This window comes from Phaenicophaeus curvirostris, chromosome 7 (assembly GCF_032191515.1).
Source record: "Phaenicophaeus curvirostris isolate KB17595 chromosome 7, BPBGC_Pcur_1.0, whole genome shotgun sequence".
NCBI classification, from domain to species: Eukaryota; Metazoa; Chordata; class Aves; order Cuculiformes; family Cuculidae; genus Phaenicophaeus; species Phaenicophaeus curvirostris.
Genome location: NC_091398.1, coordinates 23,893,362 through 23,918,172, shown reverse-complemented (window position 1 = coordinate 23,918,172; position 24,811 = coordinate 23,893,362). Strand labels below are relative to the sequence as shown.

The 24,811-nt window shown below is 36.2% G+C and overlaps 1 protein-coding gene across 8 annotated transcripts in view; it reads left to right on the top strand.

The window, feature by feature from the left end:
* The window catches only part of SLC4A10 (solute carrier family 4 member 10), a 165,208-nt gene that overhangs the window by 115,185 nt on the left and 25,212 nt on the right, over positions 1-24,811 (top strand). For 7 of the 8 annotated variants that reach the window (XR_011337746.1, XM_069861228.1, XM_069861225.1 and 4 more), the window contains 8 exons: positions 6,465-6,556; positions 11,015-11,172; positions 12,068-12,155; positions 12,656-12,802; positions 13,499-13,599; positions 14,985-15,159; positions 15,325-15,458; positions 16,731-16,976. Coding sequence is in view for 7 of the 8 variants with exons in the window: in XM_069861228.1 (XP_069717329.1) it covers positions 6,465-6,556; positions 11,015-11,172; positions 12,068-12,155; positions 12,656-12,802; positions 13,499-13,599; positions 14,985-15,159; positions 15,325-15,458; positions 16,731-16,976 (1,141 nt within the window). In the remaining variant the exon portion in view is untranslated. The remainder of the gene's footprint in view (positions 1-6,464; positions 6,557-11,014; positions 11,173-12,067; positions 12,156-12,655; positions 12,803-13,498; positions 13,600-14,984; positions 15,160-15,324; positions 15,459-16,730; positions 16,977-24,811) is intronic. The other variant, XM_069861224.1, reaches the window with a different exon arrangement.

Here is a 24,811-nt window from a genome sequence, read left to right as displayed (position 1 = left end):
AAACTTTTCATTTTTTTTCTACAGACTCTTTCACTTTTAGCCTAGACTTCAGAGTAAGTGTGTGTATAAATGTCATGAGATATAACAGACCTTTTACTGGTTAAAGTCAAAGAGGAAGTAACTAGGAGAGAGGAGCATGGCAGGATAAGTAACTTGTAAATTATATTTTCATGGACCTTGCTGAAATGTTCTCTATCCATAATTATGTGATTTTGAGCCTGTTCGCTGTTCCATACATGTAACATTTAGAACTGTTTATTCTCCCTTCATGTCAGATCAGACACATTATTAGTGTAAAAATTGTGTTACGCCGCACATTATATCTGATTTTGAGAAATTATAAAATTCTAAGGAAGGATTTATTGATAAACCAAAGAGCTTGGAGAAAGTAACAACGTATTAAATTGGGGATCTTCAGAATTAACACCATGAGCTGCTGTAGCAGTTAATCTTGACATGTTCTTTTTCAAGCCTTTTTCCAGTTAGCAAGATGGGCTGGTTTGGACGTCTTCATTGCTTTATGCAGTATGAGCACACAGAGAGGTGTTCTGAGACTATGCTTGGGTATCTTTATTTAGGATGGTATACTTTAGTATCCAAGTAAGTCTAACTTACTGGTTATGTGAGTTTGTTACTTTCCTCAGTTTCCTAATCTCTCCTAAACATCAGTTCAGGCGTATATGCCATAACTCGTAGCTAGCTTACAACATGTAAAACTGATGTTGATACTACAGCGTGGAGAGAGATGGACATTACTTGGAGCCATATGAAAGGGGTCGGGAGGCATTTCTGGGTACACGACTGTGTTCCTTCATTTTGGGAATAAATCACAAGGAATGCCATATATATATCTCCAAGTTTTCTAGTATTATTGGATCTCAATCAGGTAAATTGCTCCAGCTTTCCTTGAAGAGAAGGAAAACTCAAAGATAGTTCTAGCTTAAATTAGTGAATGCTCTATTTCTTGGTTTATGTTCTTCTCAAATGTGTCTATTCTAATAAACTTGTATTATCCACAGGATATTGTGTTACTAAAATATAACTTGTATTTACAAACATTTTCATCTGATAGTCTTTCTTTCTTTCTCATTTTCTCAGACTCATGATAAAATGTGTAATTATGTGTATAAAACTGTATCATTCATCTTTGTATTTCTTTATTTTGCTCTGTCTTTGTTGTGTCTGTCTCTAATAGGCTCATCTCATCTCTGTATCTTCCTCATCTCCTATCCTTTGGGTTCTGTAAACTCCTTGAAGGTTCAGAGGTAGTATAAATACCTATTCTTGCTTGGGCTTCAGATCATTTCAAATGTACAGCCATGTCTTTATCTCAGTTTCTTGACAGCATGCAACTTCTTGCTATAGTGGGTGATTAAAAAATACCTCAGATCTTTGTCAGCAGCTGTGGTGCACTTAAGAGAAGCTTGTGTGGAATGATGTTATTTTGGGGTGAAAAAAGGTACCATTTCTTTGTAAGTTCATTTCTTTACATCAATTTGTAAAACTGTGAATCTTAGCGTTTTAGTTAAAACTGCATGACTTCTTGTGAATTATGCTTGAGATTCAGGCCTAGCATCAGGAAAACAGGTAAAGTGACTTCTTCCTCGTCCTCTTACTTTAAGCATCATTAGTGAGCACCAACTTTGCATGCAGTTATGCAGGTACAATAGGGGTGACATGATTTCCACTGATTTAAAATGTCGTGTGTCAAGAGGCCTAAAGGTACATATACAATTCAGCATGGAAAGATGGTTTCTCCTTCTGTTATATTAGAATTTTATCATATACTTAGGCAAACTTACTGTTTTTCAGTCCTTGATTTTTGATTTGGACTGTGTGCCCGTTTAGATTTGGAAAATTGGTAACTAGTTGCAGTGAAAAGCCTGAAGATTGCATAATAGATTGTTTTTCTGAATGGGAAGAAGTTAATATGATCTAGAAACATTAGCAACTTCTTTTCTCATTCAATTTCCTTTCATGTGTCAGTTGCATGGATTTTGGTTTTTAAGTGGCTTGGCTTTGCATGACAATAGTTTCTTGTGTGAATTCTTGCTCTGCTCAAAGCTCTGGCAATTTCACATTATCTGCGAAAACTACTTATTTTTTGTGTATGTGAATTTAAAATATATTTTTAAAAACTGTGGTGATATTGGCTTTTTAATACATAAACAAGCCTTAAAACCCATTTTACTCTGGTTTTATCAGTTATTAAGTTCCTTTGTATGTAGGCTGGGTATTTCAATGACTCCACATTGTGCATTTGTTTGATACTTTAAAAAAATCTGCATGGCTCTCTGAGAAATTCTCATATAATGCAGGTCTTCAGTTGCTTTAGGTAGATGGGCTACAGGATAAATCAAGGCTTTTAAACTTTAGATTCGTAAGGAATCCAAGTACTGCATTGCACTCTTAAAAAATAAAATAGTGCATTTACCCCATACAATGTGTAAATAAAAATTTTAGTTGAGATACCTGAAATGGAATTGTTGAGGACAGGACATGGAAGAGCTGAATAAATGTCAAGGCTGTTGCTGCTCTTATTCTCTCTTATAAGGAGCTGATGATTTATGCCTTCACCTTTCCAATCTAAAGCCCATGTTGTCAACTAAAAGAAGTAATAAACAATCACAGGTGTTTGTTGTTTTTTTTTCAGAGCAGACATTGAAAGCCTGCCTAGGGCTTGCTGTTAGTTTGATTTTTGCTTTGTTTTCTTGCCCCTTCTTTTCTGCAGTAGTGCTTTGAAGGGTCTGATATTATAAAGATGAAATTTAGAGAAAACTTGGATTCAGTAGACCTGCGTTCCAGAGACAGATTCATGCAATGGACAGTTGATGCTTTGATGGATATTTGGTTGGTTGGTTTTTAGTCTAAGTATGATGTGTCAGCTCCCCTCTTCGTTCATGTAGCTCTTTCATTGATTGTTGCTTCATGGAACCATAATAGTGCAAGTAACTGTGTCCTTCATTTGGAGAAAACAGTCAGTTGCTGAAATTAAAAGTGACTTGAGATACAAATATAGTTGCCAACGTGATTATTTTTAATGATGTTGGAAAACCAGCTTAGCACAGTGATTCCAGTGTTCACTAGGTTGCCATCAGTCGCCTTTGGTGCTTCCCCGTTGGGCATTACTCATGTGCTTAACAGTATTCACCCCAAAGACATCTCCTTTAAGTCAACATGAAATTAGACACAAATTTAAACTAATGTATGAGGTTTTGTGGTTTTGTATCTCAGAAGGAGAAAGCTACCAGATAGAAAAATGTAGCATTGCAGACTTGCTCATGGGGAGGGGGCCAGCATAGCACTGTATCTACCTACTAGCTGTTGCAAAATACACATGCATTTAACAAACTAAATGTGTATAGGAGCAAAAATCTCTCCGAAACCTAATACTTTTCTGTTGAAGTGCCACACAGCAACCAAGTGCCAGATTGGCATTTTACTCACATTCCTGCATTCCTCTGTTTAAAATGCTGTTTAAAAACTTTACGCACGACTATTAAGTGAAAAGTGAAATTAATTATCTTCTCTACCTTGTATCTGTGATTATTATTCAATACAGTAAAACCCCCAAACTTCTTGTTCCAAGATCCAGAAAGCTGTCTTAAGTTGCAGAGCTATTTAAACATCTCTTCCTGCCTCAAGGTAAAACTTGTGTTCTTTCAGATTACTCCAGCATATGGGTAAATCAAAGTTTGAGGTCTTCTGTTGGCACAGAAGAAGAACATATGCTGTTCTTATAAACTTCACATACTTACTGGTTGTGGCTTTTATTTCCTACTATACATATTTTTACATATTTTTCTCCTGAAAGAAAAGAGGACACAATGTTTAAAAGTTAGCCTTTGGACTGTTATGCTAATTGCTTAAAGGCTTTTGACACCTCCAGTTATGATGTTAAAACTTCAGTATTTATAACACATGGTCCACACTCTGACATCTTTGATCAATATTTTCATCTCCCTGGCAGATATACCTGCTCTCATTTTCTTGAATTTTTGGTTCAAGGAAAAAAAAGTATAAATGTAAATCTCTAATTAGCAACAGAAAGATAATGAACTATATGCTATTTCTGTTGCTTTCCTATGGCATATTTATTATATAGTACATATATTGCTATGAATAATTATTACAAGTATTTCCCTTTATATAGGTGCTAGAATATAGAGGAGTGTCTAAAAGGAAGAAATCAGCTGTTACGAAAGCCTGATATTACTAGGTTTAAAGTATTCTATGAGAAAGTTAGGGCAGAAATTTTCCATGATGTTTTACTGCTTCTTTGTTAGGATGACTGGAAGTTTTTTTTTGTTGCATCATTAAAATTGCCAAAATAGTGAAGAAATTGTTTATATATTAATTATTTTTAATAGTTATAGTGCCATAGGAGGATTCCTCTAAAAGTATTCCAAGGCTGCTAAATAAACAATATAGAAAAAAATTACAGTTTGAAATAGTGTATGGGGTTACATAGCTTAAAAGTGATGGTGTAATAAAGTTCTAATTAAAATAGACAATTTCAATGACTGTTTATAAAGCATCTTGCTTATTTAATATTTTCTCGCTTCTGATTGCAGAAGTTGTCTCTTGTGACTTTTAGGAATTAATAGTCTTTTAAATGTGAATTCCTTTAAGTTACTATAGTATGTTACTTTCTGAAATCAATCTTTTATTTTTGTCATATGTAAATTCTAATCCTGGTTTATTTTTATCTGCTTGGTCAGGTTCACATGCTTTTCACGTCTGCTTTTTTGCTTCTGTTTATTTCACTGTAGTGCTGAAGAAAAGCCCTAATCTGTACTCTTGTTTTGATCTTTGTCCTGCATCAGAGAGAAAATGGAAATATTTACAGTTTTAAGATTGATACATTTAATAATAAGATGTCTAGCAATACATTTTGAAACACTCAGTTCCTGTACTGTCTAATCAAAGTGAAATCTCTCTGGCTATGCTACTAAGTTGTAGCACAAATCTAAAAACTGTTTTGTGTCATGGGAGATTTGCCTAGTGGAAAACTGAGATGTTGATTTTCACAAAACCCAACCTTTTCCTTGAGCAAGTGTTTCAACTGGGAATTTGTGACCAGGCTTAGACAGGGATAGTATAGTGCTCAGCTATGACAGAAGCTGGATACTTTTTGGCAGTGGTTGTGATAATCTTGCAAGTCCCCTGTCCTGTTCAGACTGGATCCTGCAACACACTGTTTCCTGGCTGTGGCTGAGGTTGTGCTTGGGCACGATGTGGCTTTTTGAATGCCCAGACAGTATGCTTAGCTTAGGACTTTAGGACTGTCTTCATCTTCAAGTATCACGAACATACGGTCTTTGTTACTGTGATTTTCATCAGAACCAATGTTTTCATATCATCATTTCTCAATCATGTGAGAGACTTATTTGCCATGGAAACAAATATATGCTGGGCACAAGATGCTGACTCTGGGCCAGTTGGACTCTAGTTATTCCTGGGTATGTGTTAGAGCAGTAAGAGATAGTTAGCTCATGTATTTGGTACTTTCATTGTGGTGTTCAGAGCAGTATGTGACTCTTGCCATGCCAGGGAGGGAGGAAGGGGGAAGGCAAACAGGGAATGGCCCATCACTGTGTGGGGTTTGTGTGCTGCCGGCCCCACACCTTCTGTGTGTGCGTGGTGGCCTTTGGCCACGCACAGGGGCAATGTTGACTTTAGCTAAAAATACGCTTTATATGATATACACTTGTTACTTAATCCTCGAGTTCTTTTTGAGCTTTTGTTGGCAAAAATTTGTTGGTTACAAGGCTTACTGTTTGCTTACACGAGGCCGAGGTGTGTTTAAACACTTCTCATCTTGAGATATTTTTAAAACTTCTATAAAATACTTCACTAAATCCTCACTGGAATTTTCTGCAAATGTGTTTGCTGAAACATTTGTATTACACATGTCAATCACATTGTTCAGTTCTGAGTTTTTAAATCATCTTTGTTTCCAATACCACTATTTTTATAGCAGCCCACTTTTTTTGCTGGGTTTTGTAGCTGTTATAATTAGGACGTTCTTATACACACGAGTAAATTTATGAAAATCAGTAATCCTGTTTTATTCGGCGAGGAGCATTCTTGTAGATGGATATTGCCCAAAATTGGCAGCACCTCAAATTACTTTCAAAACTATATGAATGCAGGACTTTCCTCAAAAGTAATACCTTAAAAATCATAAGCTTTAATTGGCATAGAGAGTTTGTCTTCCAGTATTCAAGAGTATCTTTCACATTTTCTAAATTACATTCTCCCATTCCTAACTGCACGTGATAAATGTTCTGTCTTTTGAGAATGTGTTATGCTAACTAAATCTTTAATTAAAATGCCATGTTTAGATGCTTCATATACATATGATATGAAATGTATATAGTTCTTTAACAACTATTTAATTAGATGTTACTTTATTTATAGAAGTAATTGTTAGTATACTGTAATAATGGTACTTTTTTTAGCAGGTCAGATTGTTTCCCCACAGTCTGCTCCAGCCTGTAATGAAAATAAAAATGATGTGAGCAGAGAAAACAGCACTGTTGATTTTAGCAAGGTAAGTGTTCACTGACAACGAAGAGATCTTCCTGACTGCCAATAGATCTTTAAAATTAAATAAAATGAATCCTTGTGGATCAGGAAAAGCTGTGAAGTGTGAGTTTACTTAAGCATTAAAATTACGTGTGCACTGCAGCACACAGTTTTTGTATAACAAAAAAAAATTTTTAATTTTTTTTGATGAATTACTAGTAGCAGAAGTCACAATTTTGGAACATAGATGAATTTATTGCCTGACAATATCAAAGGTGTATATTTGCAGTGGGAATTTTTGCAAATTAACAGAAAGTTGTCCAAGTATGAAAGTGATTCAAAATTTCTGTAATTCAGATTTACCTCTCAGATTTTTACTTTTTGTAGAAGTAATGCATGAATGTGAACTGCGCTTTTTATAACCTGAACTCGTGGATTCCAGATGTCTCAAACAGAATGTGTTTCTGTAAACCTATAACTTAATTCTTCTGGCAAGCCAAGATATTTCAGTACACTTCACAAAAGATGTTAACTGTTCAGTAGTGGAGATTGCAATGACAGTTTAATGTTAGATAGCAAAGAAAAGCAAACAGCTTCTCAGCTTTAATGTAAAGGAGAATCCTAATTTGTTGAAGAAGTCTGTATATAGCTAAAACAAACTGTCATATTAGATACAGATGACAGACCTGACAGGGACAGATGACTTCAGCTGACACATTAATACAACAAAGGTTGAATAAGTGAAGAAAGGTGATTTAAACCAAAATTCTGAACAACAGCACTTTGAGTCTGTTGAATCTTAATGTTAGTGCAACTGAGCTAAAAGTAGAGTTATGTGATTGCTCCATCTGGTGCCAGACTTATTTCCTAGCAGCAGTAGCTATTTGGACCTTTTGAATTCTTAACTGAACATGCCAGACGAGGAATGGTGTATGGCTGAAACAAAGACGGGAAACAGATCATTTTGTCAAAGACAGTGAGAAGAAAGGAGAATGACTGGGCATATATTATGAATCACATTTCTACAAGGTAGCAAGGAGATATATATAAATAGTGATGAGTTATTAAAAATATAATGCTAATACTTTAAAAATATTTAAAGGTAAGACTGTAATGCTTTAAAAAGTCAATTATGATTTTGGTTTCCTAATATTTGTATTAGAAGTGTTAACTAAAATGAATTGTTTTGGCAAGTGTTCTAGTATCAAGGTGTAAAATACTGTAAAGGATATTGAGTATAGATAAAGCTGTCTATTCAGAATTAAACTGTGCAGAGGTGAAGCTCTGTGACTTTCAGTAGTGCTTTTCTTGCATGCTTCTGCAATTGCTTTGAGTGTTGTAGGATCAAAATCCCTTTCCACTATCTAGATGCATGATGCTTGCATTAAACAAGGGTGGAGGCTACATAATTTGATCCTTCACTCACTATATATGTAGTGTTGCATCTCTGCTGATCAAAAGACCTCTTCCTATTTAAACCAGCCTGAGAAGAGATCCACGTGTCATCTTTGGGCTAGCCTCAGTATGTTAGATACCAACAAGGATATCAGGAACATGAAAGGAACAATTTTTGAAATCACAGTAGAAGATTGTAATCTAAATATCTTTTTGACTGCCTTTAAATAGACCCATTTATCCTTTTGAAGATGCATAAGTAAAGTACAATTTCCCCTTGAAATGTACTATTGCAATAACTCCCAGTGGTTATAATTAGAATTATGTGCAGAGATTGAGAGGAAAGTAGAGCAGTACACTAATTTTCTCTCGAGTATTGTGATTTCTTGCTCTAATTTTGTTCCACATATTAATTTCATTTATCTTCTACCAAAAAGCACCTTTGACTACCTCACATATTCTCTCCTTGCTAATCTATCTCTCTTGGGCTATGTCTAATATTCCAAATTTTGGAGTTGATTCAAAAAGCTGACTTAATCGGAATACAGCACTGAGACTGTGTTTATTATGTTGGTTTCTGTATATGAATAATGTGAGGCACAGCACTAGAAGCTGCCTTGAATGTTAACTTCGGTAGCACAGATAGAGGGACACTTTCTGATTTTTGTACTTGTAAATGTGTCACTCTTCTTCCTCTGGGGACACCATGAGGACGTTTTATTCTGGGGGTGATATGGAGGTGATCTGTCACAGCACCACTTCATTCTGTATATATGCAGGGTGGGATGGCAGTTTAGCAACTGCATTTGTCTGGTCTCTGCTTCTTATGCCAGAGGCTGAAGGGAACCCTAGTTGTCCTGAAATATGAAATGCATAAAGAGTCTGCACCTGTGTCGTGCACATTCCTGTGCTCCACATGGAAACAGTATTTCTGTATTAAACTCCCATTCCATACTGACAGAGTTTGGTCTTTCGAATACCATGTGAAATAATTGACTTGTTTTTGAATACTGTTTGGCCTTCCTTATAAATAAATTTGATTAAGAATGTGTCATGGCTTTCCCAATAAGTGACTTTGGTTATTTTCTGTTTGCCTTCAAGTCAATTTTTGTTTGGTTCTAGAGGAGGCTCCTGCCACTCTTTTCAGTCCTTGAGCTGCCCTGGAGGGGAATAGCATCCATGTTAGTTATTTAGTTTTATGTTTAATCAGACCTTAGTGGGACTGTGCAGTGCCAGGTCAGGAATGTGGCTCAGGTTAGGGCACAGATTAAGATGCATTTGAGGTCTGTTCCAGGTAAAGACCTCTTGGGATAAGAGATGTATAATGGATAGGTCAAATGAAGCATTTGAAGGATGTAGCTTTTGCCATTGCCCCAGATTCACTCCAGGACTACCTCTGTCTATGTTAAGTATCAGAAGCAACACACAGGGGTTGTGACTATTCGGGCGGTTTGATGTTTCTCTGCCAACTACTTTCCTTTTAGCTAGGGGATTGTTCACTACCTAAAAGATTGTGGAATCTCAGGCTGATAAACAGTGCAGAAAACATATCTTGCTGGTAGACAGGAGATGGAATGTTTCTGTCAGATTTGAATCTTGATCCTGTGATCTGTGTATTAGTGAGACCTTAAGGTGACAACTATAGCATGCTGTACATGAGACGTTAGTTATTAAATATTAAATCCATTCACAAGGTAAAATTGGTAAAATGCGCATCGTGATGTCCCTGAAAGGCTACTTCCTTTCCCTCAACAGTAAATCAATCTATGACACAAAAATTAGGTGCAAAGTGAACCTGTTTGGATTTTGTATTTAACCCTGAAGAGTATTTTGTGATTTGAGTGGGGAATAGAATTTACCTCACTGATCATTTACCTTGAAAAAGTACTTGATCTCCAGCCCTCCAGGTTGATTTGGTGCTTATTTAACTGTGAGGTGTTTGGTCAGCTTTCTAGGTTAGCTTAGAATAGCGTTGGACATCTCTTTATGGTCTCAGTGAAATAAGATTTCAGTACACAGGCAACTGTGTTATATCTGAATTCTGATTTAGTGCCAGAGCCATTTGCAAGAAAACAATTTTCTAAATATTACCAAAAACTATGCAAACTAGTACTGACAGATGGCTGTAAGATAGACATTAAAATGGTCCACTTTAACAGTTTATATTGGATTTGATTGCTGTTGTTGTATTTAGGTTAATAAAAGGAAAGCAAATGACAAAATTCATGCATTTTGAAGTGCAGACAATACTGGTGCATAATCAAATCAAACATACATCATATAATCTATTGCTCCATGTCAAAATTTGTTACAGAGTAAACTCTAGACTGATACTAAGGAAATAAATATAAATGAACACATTCCTAGGTCTGGAGCTTATATAGCAATGTCACAATGAAGCTGTTTTCTCTGTCTTGTCCTACCATCCCCACAAAAGTCAACATCACTACCTTAAAACTCCAAAGCTTTTATTCTGCTTTGATCTTTCAGTTTACTCTCGAGATAGTCATGGTCATAGCTAATTTTCTGTTATTTTTAGTAGAAGGGCAGCTATCTTCCAATTAAATCCGAAAACAAGTATACGTATTATTTCGAGTAGTAGAAGGATGTATAGCAGAACCTGTTCTTCTCATTAAGATTATAATACAACAACTATGAAGGCTGAATTAATGATTTCCAGAATTATTACTTATGGGAAATTAAGATGTCTTCTTTTCTTCTACTGTTATGACTTATTGATTTTGTTACGTATTATTGATGCAGTTACAATTGCTGATGAAAAGTTTTACTTGGAAATTAATACTGTATTCTTAACAATATTATGAATGTGATTTGTTGTCTGTATAAATTAGTTCTGCAGTACTTTATTTCCAAAAAAGATTAGTCAAATAATGAAAGACCAATTGTTTGGTTTTGAGAAACATTTTTGTTTAAATAAAATGTTCAACAGACAAGAATAGTTGTAAATGTAAAATTGAAATAATTAAAATTGTAGTGCAGTGACCAAAAAAAAACCTCTGCTGACGGATCAGGGGAGAAGAATTCCTGTGGATAGCTCTTAGGTAGTAATTTACTATGCTTCTCCTAGGTTGACCTACACTTCATGAAAAAGATACCACCTGGAGCTGAAGCATCAAACATCTTAGTTGGTGAACTAGAGTTCCTGGACCGTGCAGTTGTTGCTTTTGTTAGGTTATCTCCTGCGGTGCTGCTTACAGGACTAGCTGAAGTTCCGATTCCAACAAGGTACAGTTGGATTTATTTCTGATCACGTTTTTCTGATTACCTTGTGGAGACAGGGTGATATGACCTTCAACTTTGTCATTTATCAAGTTATGGATTTGGTTATGTCTTTAACAAAGACATGTCTTAGAGGCATCTTTCCACTAATCCTTTAAATGATGTATGAGCATATTCAGAAAAATGCTATTTGTGCGTGCAGATAATCATTCTTTGCAGACACAGAAATGGCATCTTGTTAGGTCACAACTCAGAGTTTATACTATACACACTGGTAGTAATGTAGATGAAATACTGGGGTGAGATATTTAACTTCTTAGGATATTTCATCTGGAACTGAAACTGCTTGTGTGATATTGTACAGTGACAAGAAAAATAAACAACTATGTGATTTGATTGACTAGGTATAGTGAACGGGTGAAAACCATGCTGGAAATATTATGCTACTCTGAAAGTCTAGAGCCTTAATGGGAGTAAGAATGATTTAAAAATGGATTTTATTTGGGGTTATTTAACTCCCCCAATATTGCAATAATGCTATTACTACCATAAAATAGTTGATTCTCCTGAATTAATAGAATTAAATAAATTAAAGTGTTCTATACCTAGATTATAATTGCATATTTTTATTATGTAAGATGAAATTGGTTATGTAAGCAGGTTTTGACAGTCTCAATTACGTCTGATGGTAAAGCTTGTGATATATTTTTGGAAGTATTTTGCATATTTTTTTTATTCAGAGCTTCATGTTTAAATGCATTTGTAAGGGTCTTGAGGGAGATTATATATAGTATTTGTCTTGGAGGTTCTTCTAGTCCAATTTTTAAGTGTTTCTGTAGTATGCATAGTTACTTTCAACCATCTATCCTCTACAATTTTTTAATTTATCTTTCATTTGCAGATTTTTGTTTATCCTTCTTGGACCACTAGGTAAAGGGCAACAATACCATGAGATTGGAAGATCAATTGCAACACTTATGACAGATGAGGTATTTTTTATTCATGGCTTGGCTTTAGTCATTTAGTACTAACTGAAGAGGTGTCATAGGGAATCTCCAATGTGGAATTGTCCACATGAAATGTGTCTGATCATTCTGATGATGCACAAATAGCATTCTAGTTCATGTCATGATTCTGTAATAGCCCAAATTATACCTCATAAGGAGAGAAAATGAGAAACAATATTCCCATGCAAGGAAGAAGATGATTCCATTTTATACAGTTATTTTCCAGTGGAATTACTTGTGTTTTAAACTGTAAAATCTCTATAACATGTAGCACCCATAAGGATGTTTTTCCATAGCAGCTGGAGCTTCTATGAAAACTACATACCAGAAACTCTAGTCAGCTAAAGCTGAGATTATTTGGTGGGAACCACATGAAACATATTGTTTTTCAGAGAAGAGAGACCATCCTAAAAAATGTTACAATAGTATTCCCTTCCTTGCCTCTTTTTTTCTCCCACTTACACTTCTCTAATTTTTCACAGGTGTTCCATGATGTTGCTTACAAAGCAAAAGACCGCAATGACTTGGTGTCTGGAATTGATGAGTTTCTTGATCAGGTTACTGTACTCCCTCCTGGAGAGTGGGACCCAACAATTCGAATAGAACCACCTAAAAATGTTCCCTCCCAGGTTTGTACACTGTACAATCAAGACATTTTAAAACATCGTCATGAATTTTTGCTAGGTAGAATTAAGTCTTGTTGATTTAGCATTTAACAGAATCACTGTATTGACAGTTTGCAAACTTTTTTTTTTTTGTTAATTTGCTTTAAGAGAGCCCTTGTCTTGCAAACATACAGTATAGCGATGACATTTTGTGTAGTTCTGCACTATCTCTTTCCTTAATTAAGACAGATAGTTGTATCTAAAGATCTTAAATTCAGGGGTAGTTGATCATAAGCATCTTTGATTATTCTGAAAAGCCATGGTTTGCTTTTCTTCTAAGCTTATTGCAAGAATTGATCAAAGCAGCTTGGTTTGCTACTCTTTAAAATGCTTTTTGATACTAGATTTTCTGTGATCAATTCTTTAAATTTTTTGGACCACAATTCCTTCTACTATTTCTGATGACAGAACTCCTCTATAACTTACAAAAAGTTATGTTGATGAATCTTACAGTAAAATTTACATGTTAATATTTCAAACCTCAGTGCCTGTTTCCTCTGCTGAAATTATGTTTTGGTTGCGAACAGCTGTGAGAAGTATCTTTTTTCTTATGAGGTGCTAAGCGGCATGGTTTAGTGTTTGATAGGAATGGTTGGACTCGATGATCCGGTGGGTCTCTTCCAACCTGGTTATTCTATGATTCTATGATTCTTCTGGTAGGAGAAGCGTAAGATCCCAGGAGTGCCAAATGGAACCGCAGCCCATGGGGATGCAGAACATCCTGGAGGACACTCTGGACCAGAACTGCAACGAACTGGAAAGTTAGTGAAAACATATGCAAAATCTTAGGCATTCTAAGTGATGCACTTCCAAAGGAAACATGATGGTCTGGTTCTCTTTCAAATCACTGGCTTGGTATATGACTTTTTTCAAGCATTTTTCCTGATTTACATACCACATAGTTGAAAAGGACAATACAGGCTAATTTGCAGAGAGAGGGCAAGAGGATTTGAGTTCTCACATTGTATTTATTGCAAGCTTCTTTTTCTGTGATTTATAAAGGTCAAGCCTCATTTAAATTTGATTAATGTCTCTTATTTTTGCACAGCACAAAGAAAAAGTTGAGTGTATATATTCTGAATGCTTACAGCTGTTTTGTAGTTGAAGTTTCTGGGTTTAGCAGCTCTAGGATTGCTTTTTTTACCTCAGTAAGCCATGGTATGTCCTGGTACACAATGCTGTGATTACCACAGTGGCAGCAATGAAGACACATTGGCAGGAAGAATTTGCCCCAAGGGATACTTATACGCTCTCATCTAACGTGGTGTGGTGTAGGTGCATCAGCTGTCAATAGCTGCCTTAGTGCAGTGTAGTTGTGCAACAGACCTTTCTTTTACCTTGATGACTCTTCATATTTAAATATTACTCCTACCTGCATAAGGCTAAAGGTTCAACTACAGTGTTGATATACACAGAGGGGCAGAGGGGACAATGGCCAGACTAGTGGTAAGTCGTTCTCGCACTTTTTAACTTGATAATTGTTGGCTTGAAGGATCATTCTAGTATTTAGGAGATGCTGGCAGTTCATTTTCCTCTTTACCCTAGCAACATTGTGGACCTCTTTATCACCTACCTATGAGAAAAATAGTATTGTGGGGACTTGAACTGTGTGAGATATTGCAAGGGAGCATCTGTTCCTAAGTATCTGATCATATTTAACATAGTGTAAATGGCAAAAGATGGCAGTTCTTGTCCTTGGAAAATTGTGGCCTACATTTAATTCTGTCACCAAGTATATTTAGGAACAGGTTCTCAAATAAAGAGTGTGAAGCTCTATATGTAGATGTGTGGGCAAATGTGCACTCTGGTAGCTCTCTGCTTAAACAAATGTAAAGAATTATTTCACATAATAAATAATAGGTTTTATGTGTGGGAGCTAACAACTGTTCAGAAGTTTTGGGTCTGGATGATTAGATGATGATTTTATAAAAGAAACATGCAAATTAGTTTGTTTTAAAGACACAATATCCAGATTAAAGTTATGAAGGCAGGGTTCACAGAAACCTTTTTCTGGGAAGGATGAGTTATAAGACTATGTATCATTTGATCAAGGATTGGTAGCTTCTCTGCAATATATTTAAAGCAGTACCATGGAAGAAGTTTGGTATGCCTTTTTCATTAATTTGATTTCTTCTGTTTTTTCTAGATTTTTCGGAGGATTGATTTTAGATATAAAAAGAAAAGCTCCCTTCTTCTGGAGTGACTTCAGGGATGCTCTCAGTCTTCAGTGTCTGGCATCATTTTTGTTTCTCTACTGTGCTTGCATGTCTCCTGTCATCACATTTGGTGGTCTGCTGGGAGAAGCAACTGAAGGTCGTATAGTATGTGTTAAATCTGAACTTTTAAAAACAAACTTACATTCCTAGGTTTGTGATAAGTGTTTTCTTACTGTTGCATGAATTGATGTCTAGAAGGCTACAGACTAAGACATTGAAAAAAGAACCTGTTTGAAAATTTATGGACACTTCTCTCTGTATTATATTCAGAGTGCAATAGAATCACTGTTTGGAGCATCCATGACTGGAATTGCCTACTCTCTATTTGGTGGACAGCCTCTCACTATACTTGGCAGCACAGGACCAGTTTTAGTGTTCGAGAAGATCTTATTCAAATTTTGCAAGTAAGTGAAGATCATGATTTGCGTTATCATTCTGGTGTCATTAGGTAAAAGCAGAGCCACTGATCCCAGAGTTCCAGCATCTTCAGAGTGAGATCAACAGTTTGTTTTGGAGTGCTGTGCTAGGGATTTCAGAGTCTAAAAATTACACAATGACTGAGACATGTGACTTGATGGTAATGCAGAAAGGTCAATGAGGGTTTATTATTATTGGGTTTTTTTGGGGGGTTTTTTTTGGTTGTTTTTTTTCAAACAACAGCCCCCCATCCCGTGTCTTCAAGGGAATGCAATCTTGAGGATGTTGGGTTATATTGTATCATTTTCTACTCTGAAACAATATGTTTAAATCTGTGGTTTATGTTGTCCCTAAATGATGCAAAAGGTGTTACTTCTCACCCAGAAAGCAAGTGCAAGTGGCAGTGGTCCCATTAGTTGCTAATATAGACCAAGCCGTTCCCCTACCTGAAGATGAGAGGTGAAGCGTCTTGCCAGAAAAGCATATCCCAACATATATAGAATCATAGAATGGCTTAGTTTGGAAGGGACCTTAAACATCATCCAGTTCCGCCTCCCCCTGCCATGGGCACGGACATCTTCCACTAGACCAGGTTGCTCAAAGAGGTTATGTTAATGTGCTATGCATGACATACCTGTGCCCTAGTGTGGATAAAAATTATGTCTACATCTTGGCAACCATCATGCTTCTTTGTGATCCTCTCTGTTTTTCTGCTTCATTACTGTGATGGAGACTTCTGCATCAAGATCTTCCTGAACCTCCTGAACAACAGAGTAGGATACCCTGCCTGGAACCCCAAAAGCTCTTTTATCACCTTCAAGTAGACTTTCAGTTCTCTGTAATAATGTCACCCAGTGTGTTTGGAGCTCTTTTATCATATGCAATAAGCATATAGGATTTTGATGAAAATCGTTGCTAAAGCTATTTTTGCAGCTTAAGAAGAACTTGACAGGTGCTGGCTGTTCACAAGACAAGATATGGGATAAAAAGTGGGTGGACCTTCATGTGTGTGGCTAATCTCAAAGCTCCTCACTCAGTTTGATAGAGATAGAGCTCTATGTTTTTTTAATAGCGGGGAGACCTGGGGTCAAGAGATAACTTGACAGTATTTTCAGTTCATAAAAGGTAAATAAGTTGTGATTCAGATTGTCCACAGAATTGCACATCCCTAGGCAGAGGAAATTTTGGAGCTGCCTTTTCTTCATTTACTGTGGCTGGATAAAAATTAAAATTATTTGGGTTTGTTTTTTTTTTTTAAGAGAGTATGGGTTGTCGTACCTTTCTCTGAGAGCCAGCATTGGACTGTGGACTGCAATCCTGTGCATCATCCTTGTTGCAACCGATGCAAGTTCCCTAGTCTGCTACATTACCCGGTTTACTGAAGAAGCTTTTGCTTCGCTCATCTGCATAATTTTCATTTATGAGGCCTTAGAGAAGCTGTTCCATCTCAGCGAGACATACCCAATCAACATGCATAACGATTTGGATCTGCTGACAAAGTACTCGTAAGTAAGATTTCTTCTGTTAACACTGTTTTTTTCTTCCCATAGGTTATGTTTTCTTTGTGAGAAACGCAAACCAGTGCACAGCAAGAAAGGTTTGCAGTTGTTGCTAACTTAACATGCAGAGGCTATTGAGTTAGGCATGATGGTGGCATACAGAAGTAGTAGTTACTGGAGATGTGTGTACAAGCAGTGCATATAATCTTGATTTAGAGTTTGGAAAAGCTTACACACATGCAGCTTGAAAGTCCTAGAAAAAAAAAGTAGGACCTAGGGAAAACTCAGCTTTAGGCTTTCATTTACATTTTTAATTAATGAGGTATAACTGAATGATCTCTTCCTGTAACCTTGTACTGATGACTTAGGATATTTTATTGGGTGTTCAGGCAACATTTTTGTATCATATTTACGCGTTGGACATTTTTTTCCCCAAACTGAAATATTGACCTTTCTAAAAAGGATATAATTTGATTACCTCCTTTATCTTAATCTCTGTGACAGTTAATGTTCAAGCTCCAGGAACTGAAGTGGATTTGGAATTGCTAGATTCTTCTCAGTGGTGACTGAGTTTTGTCACAATCAATTTGTTCTTAGTGGGAACATTTCTAATACAACTCAATTTAAGCACCTTTATTGTGGAGTTTTGACAAGTAGTATTCTACTTGTGGAATAAAAAAGTGAATGGCTTTAGTCAATAGTAAAAATTCATACAGTTGTTTCTGTGATATGAGACCCATAATGTTCTTCTAGTAAAGGACAAGATCCTAGTCTGCCCCGAGGCCAATTGAATTAAGCTTGGTCACCTCAGGAACTAAAATGTCATTAAAAAGCATTTTTGGAGAAGGTCCTTCTCCTGAAACGTCTTTATTATTCCACTGAACCTATTTGAACCCTCTGCATGAGCAGGGTGGGGCCCAAAAGGAACAGTGCTTGCACACTGCCACATCTTCTGCTCACTGGAAAAACAGGAGTGTCAACCAAATGTCTCATTTGCATTTTAAGCTGGGAAAAACAAAACACAGCAACAGAGAAAACATTTGAGCTTTGTATATGCTGTCACTAGAAAACCAGCAAATTCTGAATCTGAATGTATGTTATAAACCTTGATGCACAGTACAAATTAAGTTATAGTGACTATAGTTCTGCTGTGACATACTCTCTCATGCTGAAAGAAATAATATTGCTCTCTTATAGTTTAATCAGTAGGCAAAGGCATATTAATTTGAAGAGAAAGCAATAAACAATAGAATAGAATAGATCATACATGCAGTTGAGGTTATATCCTGGCCTTATTTAACTTCTATGAAGTTGGTGTTTTTCTCTAAATAGAGCCTCATATAACACAGTGTTTGTGGATTTTTTTTCCTTCACCACTTCAAAGTAGTCAACCCGAAGAGAAAGGAAAAATGATGTTATCATATGATTTTGAAAAATGGATGTTGAAGTACTGTGCAAAGACAGAAAATTTACTCAGAAACCACTTAGCAGGCGGAGCTGAGATGTGAAAATATGTAATGAAAACCATAACAAATAGAAATATGGATTCCTGGGTAGCTAGCTTCATTCATGGTTAGCCGAATCCTGTGGTATTGCTTGAGATTTCAGAGAAATAAGATTAACATTCTTGCTTGTATAGGGGTACAGTGACAGGTATCTCTACATATTATTGAAAGCATTTTATCATCATGATCCTTGTGTTCACAAAGAAATGCTTTTGGTTTAATTTAAAATTCTATTCATTAATCAGAATGCCAAATTGATTTTTTTAAAGGGTATTGTTTACTCGCTACTTGCCCTTGGTTACTAACTTCATTGAACATAGAACGTGCAGAGCACACAGAATGGTAAAAGAGCAGCGATTGTCATCTTCAAGTTCCAGCTATTGACCTGTTGTGTCCTACAGAGTTGGAATACCAGCACCACTGTTTTAGATTTCCCAAACACAATTCCTGAAGGACAGGTGTCTTCCAGATGTTTGAAAGAAAGGTTTGATCGCTGCCTGGTAGTTTCAAACACATATATAGCTTTCAAAATTACTTGATATAATAGCTTTGTAGTTATTTATGTGGTTGTCATTTCATAACTATATTCACATATCTATGTTCTTTCACTCTATGTAGATAGTTTAAAAGTCAATTTATTATATGAACTGTTGTATTACATGTCACTTTCAGCATTTGTGTTATCTTCTACTTGCAGCGCTGTCCTGTTTATTAATGATATCATGACCATGGTGAATGATCCCACTAATACCAGAATGACTGCCTGTAGACATAATTATAGGCAGCCTAGCTTTTGTGGGATATAGCTTACATTTATTAACCTCAAAACTGATTGTTGAAAATGCCAGAATGCATACTGATTGTCCTGTAAAAGCACGTCTAGAGATTCCAAAGATCTGTCCTCTAAACGTAGCAAAGCCTCTTCCGTTCTCTCCCCTCTTTTATCCTTCATCTGAGTTTTTCTTGGGAGAATGGAAAGATGTGCTCTGTTGGAGGAACTCTACATCAGCTGCCCAGATGACCAGTTCTTTCACAGCTGTCTTGGTGCAACTAGAACTCCACGGGTTTGCTCTGCAGATGTGCACGTATTACTCTGTCCAGACACAGTGGGCATTTGCCCAGAACATGAAGGCGTCACAATTATTATCCCCATGGGATCATCACAAGACAAGACGTTTCAAATAACCCTCAGTCCTTGCTCAAATGTCTGTACCTGTCTCAGTTCCAGAAAGATCAGAAATTTGAAGACAAATAAACATAATGCTTACTTGAAATATAAATCTCATTTCTGTGTACCTGAAGTTGGGAAACATTGCTTTCAGAAGGAATTGGAAGCTGTTTCTGCAGCATCTGACTACAGTCCTTCTACTTGTAGTTTAAATGGGTAACGAACTTAGGCTGAACCTGGTCCTGTCCTTAAAGGACCAGTATACTCTGTTACAGAAGCTAATTACTATCTGCTGTTTTGCTAATTAAAACAGCTGTTTGCATTTTCCTCTTTGGGGATTTTAAAGACAAGTTTTTAATTGTTAGTAAAGCCTTGGCAGTTCTTTAATTAGAATGGGTGAACTTCAAAAGGTTGAGCAACTCATTTTTCTTTGAATGCTCAGTCAAAGCTTATGTAAAACTTTATCTTGAATCTGCAATTATGTGTTAGAAAACTCAGGTTATACGGTAGAATTTTTGGGTTTTTTGTATTCTACCTTTTGCCCACTCAAAATATTGATGATAAATAGTTCAGGACATTATATGTGGCCCAGCCCTCTTCTCTTTTCCTCGGAATTCCATAGGTAGTCTGTCTACATCCCAGTGCTGTTGCCTTTGCCCTGGTGAAGGCATGAGCTGGACCCAGGAAAAGTCATTGGCATGCTTTTAGTCCTGTCCTTTGGAGTACAAGAAAGGAAAAAATATAGTTGTTTTAAATGGTTGGTATTTCAACCAGATTGGAACCATATTTCAAGTGAGAAAGAAAACCCATTCTTTATTTTGGGTAGGTTTGAATTCTGTCATAAACAATCTATGTTGCAGGAGTTTGATGTAAAAGACTGTACTGGCATGCATTTCCTCTTGATATTTAGGACTACTGGAGTCTTTACTAGTATATGCCATAACAAGCCTTAGAAGAGTATAGAAAGAACATTCAGAACAGTTGAGTTTTTTTGGTTTTAGATCAGGCAGACTAAAATATTTGAAGATCAGCTGAAAGTCCTCCTAAAAGACTTCTTAAAAAATTGTGTTTACCATTTTACCATTTTTAGGTAGAAAATATGAATTGGAGTTTGTTACAGACTTCTGTCTCACAAAGAAATCAATATCTTTCGTTACATGATCTAATTAATGCAGAACTAGTCCTAATGCACTTTTTACTTGTTTTCTTTATTACACTTGTTTGTTATTTGGTGTAGAAATATTGGCCCTAATTGCCAGGTGACCTCCTTGCAGGCAAATCCATTCTGCATTCGTATATGATTTCTTCTTAAAGCACTATCTTTACAATATGAATGATGAAGATTAAGACATGTAAGAGCTAAATCTACAGAAGGACAAAGACAACCTGATCTTCAGAATTTAAATGCAGTAGCTGCATTACATAATAAATAAAATACACATACTTTTTGATTTGGGCTTTTCCTTCTTTCTTTCTTTCCTTTTTTTTTTACTGTGACCTTTTGTATTTGTCATGCCATTAGCATTTGTAGGTTGGCATAGCAACTCTCTTATTTCTGCCTTCTCCTTCTCCTGCTTTTCCCTACCTCTGTAGCAAATATATCTCCAGTTAGTGAATCCTGTATAGAACACTGGTGCACATCAGTTTTAATGTGCGTATTAAATCCTAATTTATCGTTTTTGCTGGGAAAGGAGAACCCTATAACTGGGTATATTGAAAACAGAGGTTCTCAGAAGGAAAACAAAATCAGCATTGTGGATGAAAGGAACGTGACTTAAAAAGCAATCCAGTGTTCTTCGAGCTAAAAGCATTTTATGATAGTTATCTTAGAATACAGAAGATAAATTGTTTGTCACTGTGCAGTTGCTTAGATCATGGGACTTTAAATACCTTTGGGTTTTTATTAATTTTTTTCAGTGCTGAATTCATGTTGTTTTTAATAATTCTTTACCAGAAGTTACTCAATTATTAACAGATTACATTGAATAATTTTAAAGTGATTTCTTGGCATAGTAATATGCATATTGCAATCTGTCTTGATATTGACATGCACTTAAGCATTAGGAGTAGAAAATCCCACTCTGATGTAATTAAGGAGCCAAGTTCATGTCAATCTCAGTATCTTTTGCAGGCTATGGAAACCATTGCTTCTAGAAGGCATCGTGAAGATTAGTTTTGTGCATACCACTGTTTGCACAAGCAAGTTTTAAATCTTTCATTATCTATATAACTTTATCTAAATACGTTATTATTGGATGCAAATTATGTTGTTTTATACCCTGTATTTCTTAAAGTGCAGGTAGAATGAGAAGAATGAGTGATGATAAGCATAAAATTTCTTAGTAGGATCCCAGGCATGTAACTGAATTCCAGTTCCTCTCATTATTCCTTTGAATTTAGATATGAATGTAGATTTTCTTTTTCCATTCTTTATAGTGGTTTTTTTTTTCCTGCGGTCAAGTGCCGGTGCCATATATTCTGTGTCTTTTCTTAAGAAAGCCCATCTTCTTCCCAGAACCATGCAACCGCCATCAAGTTAACCTTTTGATTCCCTTTTGCTTCTCAACAAACCATGGAGTCCAGAAATTATTTTTCTTCATTCCATTAGTTCTAGGGCTTCCCTATGTCTCCCCTGTGAAACTGACTAATTGTCCTTTTTTCTACCTCTTTTGAGACCAACTTGCTTCATTCTTTCCTACTACTCATCCCCTCCACTTTGGAAACATATCCTTGTTAAGCAATTCTCCACAGCATTCATTTTGTAGTTGATACCAGATCTACACAATACCTTCAAAATCTAGAAAGGCTTACATAAAATCCTTGGGTGGTGTTGTTACAGTACATTTATATGCATTTATACATTACATCTGAACAATCAAAATTTAAGCTGACCATATAGCATCATAGTAGATTATTTCTGAACCAGCCTTATACTGAATCTCTTCTCCTCAGGGGTGTTTTTTTTTAAATTTGGAAGCAGGGCGAAGTGACATCCTAGAACTATTTCTCAGTGAAAGCTTTTAGATGAATTGTCAATATGCTGTGTAATTGCACTACTTTTCTATGTGCTAACGTCTCTGTGTGGCAATTGCGTACCAAAGTACTGCTAAGAATGCATGGACTGCATAGTGCACCAGGCAGCTAATCAAGACCCAACTATTATGAGTGACAGTCAAGGTTAACAAAACTACAGTGGGATTAAAAATCTCATTTCTAGACTTTCTCCTTGACAGAACAATGTTCTCCTACTGATGTTCTGTCCAAAAAACCCTGACTCTGAGATTTTTTCACTCTAATGTCAGTATAGTCTTGTGTTCTGGCCCTTCCTCCCTCACCCCCGATTTATCTCTTTCTGTGTCTGAAATTGTTGTATGGCCGAGTGCATTGTCTGGGTACTTTTATAGGCTTTTCTGTTTTCCTCCTCAGCTTTACCAACTAAGCTATGTAGACATACAACTTTAGAGAAAATATGTGGATGCCTACTGATGTTCGCGATTGTCAAAAGATGGGCTGCTTAATGACTCAATGGTCTAATTCAGGATGGCAAATCTCATGAATAAATGAAGATGATAAAAATCTTGTCTTGCCATGACAACTGTACTTTGAAAGGATTTTGTCATACTGAGAATAGACCTTAACTAAAAAGTCCATTTACCGTCAGTATTAATTATTTTATTTCCAGTCTCTTCTCCACTGAGACTCTGATTTCATCGTTGTGAATGTTGACATGAGAAGGAATGTGGTAAATATAATGCCAGAGGTATAGAGGTGTTGTAGGTATGAGACAGCAGAGAAGTCATGATCTATGATATTTTTGTTATCCCCTTCCCAGTGGTTAGGCAAACAGAAAGACTCTGCCAGTGCCCATAATTCACATGAAAATGGTGTATATGGAGGCAACCTAAACATGCATAGTGTTCTGCTATTGGTTTACTTTCTTCCAGCCTTGTAGATACAATGTAAATGCTTATTTGTATATTCTAATATCTTACTTTCAATTAGTAAGTACTTTTCATTTCATACCATCTTCTTATTCTTTCTCTGTTATGTGATCAGTGCAGAGCACATTCATAGAGCATACTCTGTGTCTTAGGAGAAAAACTTCCTACTCATATTACCAAATATGTACTCTGATATTCAGTGAGACATATTGTTTAAACAAGCACATTTTGTATCTTATTTGTCATACTTGCCTGTTGTTTTTTTAATAATATAAATATTCATGTTGAGCAAATCTCATTCTCTGTCTTAAGTGAGCCAGAAAGAGATTTTGCCCTTCTTGCAAGTGGGAGTGGTATGTTGGTTAATCATGAAGAAGCTGCAGTTGCATCTTTTATAGATTAGATGTTTTCCTAGTATTAATAAGCGTAGCTTGCAGTATGCACGTGCTGGACAAACAGGAACTCAAAAAAGTGCATTATGAATTGGATAAAATCATCAATAGTAAGTGCCTCCTAGTCTTAAAAGCAACATACTGAAAAATGACAACTGCCTAGGAATGAATGGTCATGAGTCTTTCAAAGGAGCTATGCCAATTCAGTGTGTTTTTTTAAAAAGGGCTGTGCAAGCTCTTGTTTGAAGCTGTTATATTGACTGTAATGGCAGCAGAATGACTAGAACTGTGCTGCGTGTTTAAGGCCTGTGTGGGGAGGAGAGTGTGCATGACAGGTTAGCAAGAAGAAAATGATAAAGAACAGGCCTGGAGAACTGGGGATAAGAGTTGGATATTAGAGGGATTCTTGCACCAGCCCCAGGTTAATTTCAGTTGAATAGTCCTAGGGAATAAGGTGCTTGTTTTGCAATAATCAGAAAGTTGGTTTTAGTACTGAAAATTTCACCTGGCTAGTGTTGAACAACAACGATATTTACCTTTTATTGCTAATTTGCAAAGGAGGGGGAAAATATTCCCCAACTTGTATATGTATAAAATAACAGATTTCTAATTTACTAATCCGTATTCCCTTTGCCATTACCCGAAAAAAGTCTTTTTCATGCTAGTAAGGATAGTAGTAACTGTTCCTTTCGTGGAACAAAGAACGCTGGTAGTTGTCAGAGATGTCCTAAAGCTGCTGTTGTCAAATCCTAGCTCTGTTCTTTGAAAACAGAACAAGCTGTAGGAAATGTTGCATACAGTGAAGTTGTGATGGCTGCCTCAAGTTAAGGAAATT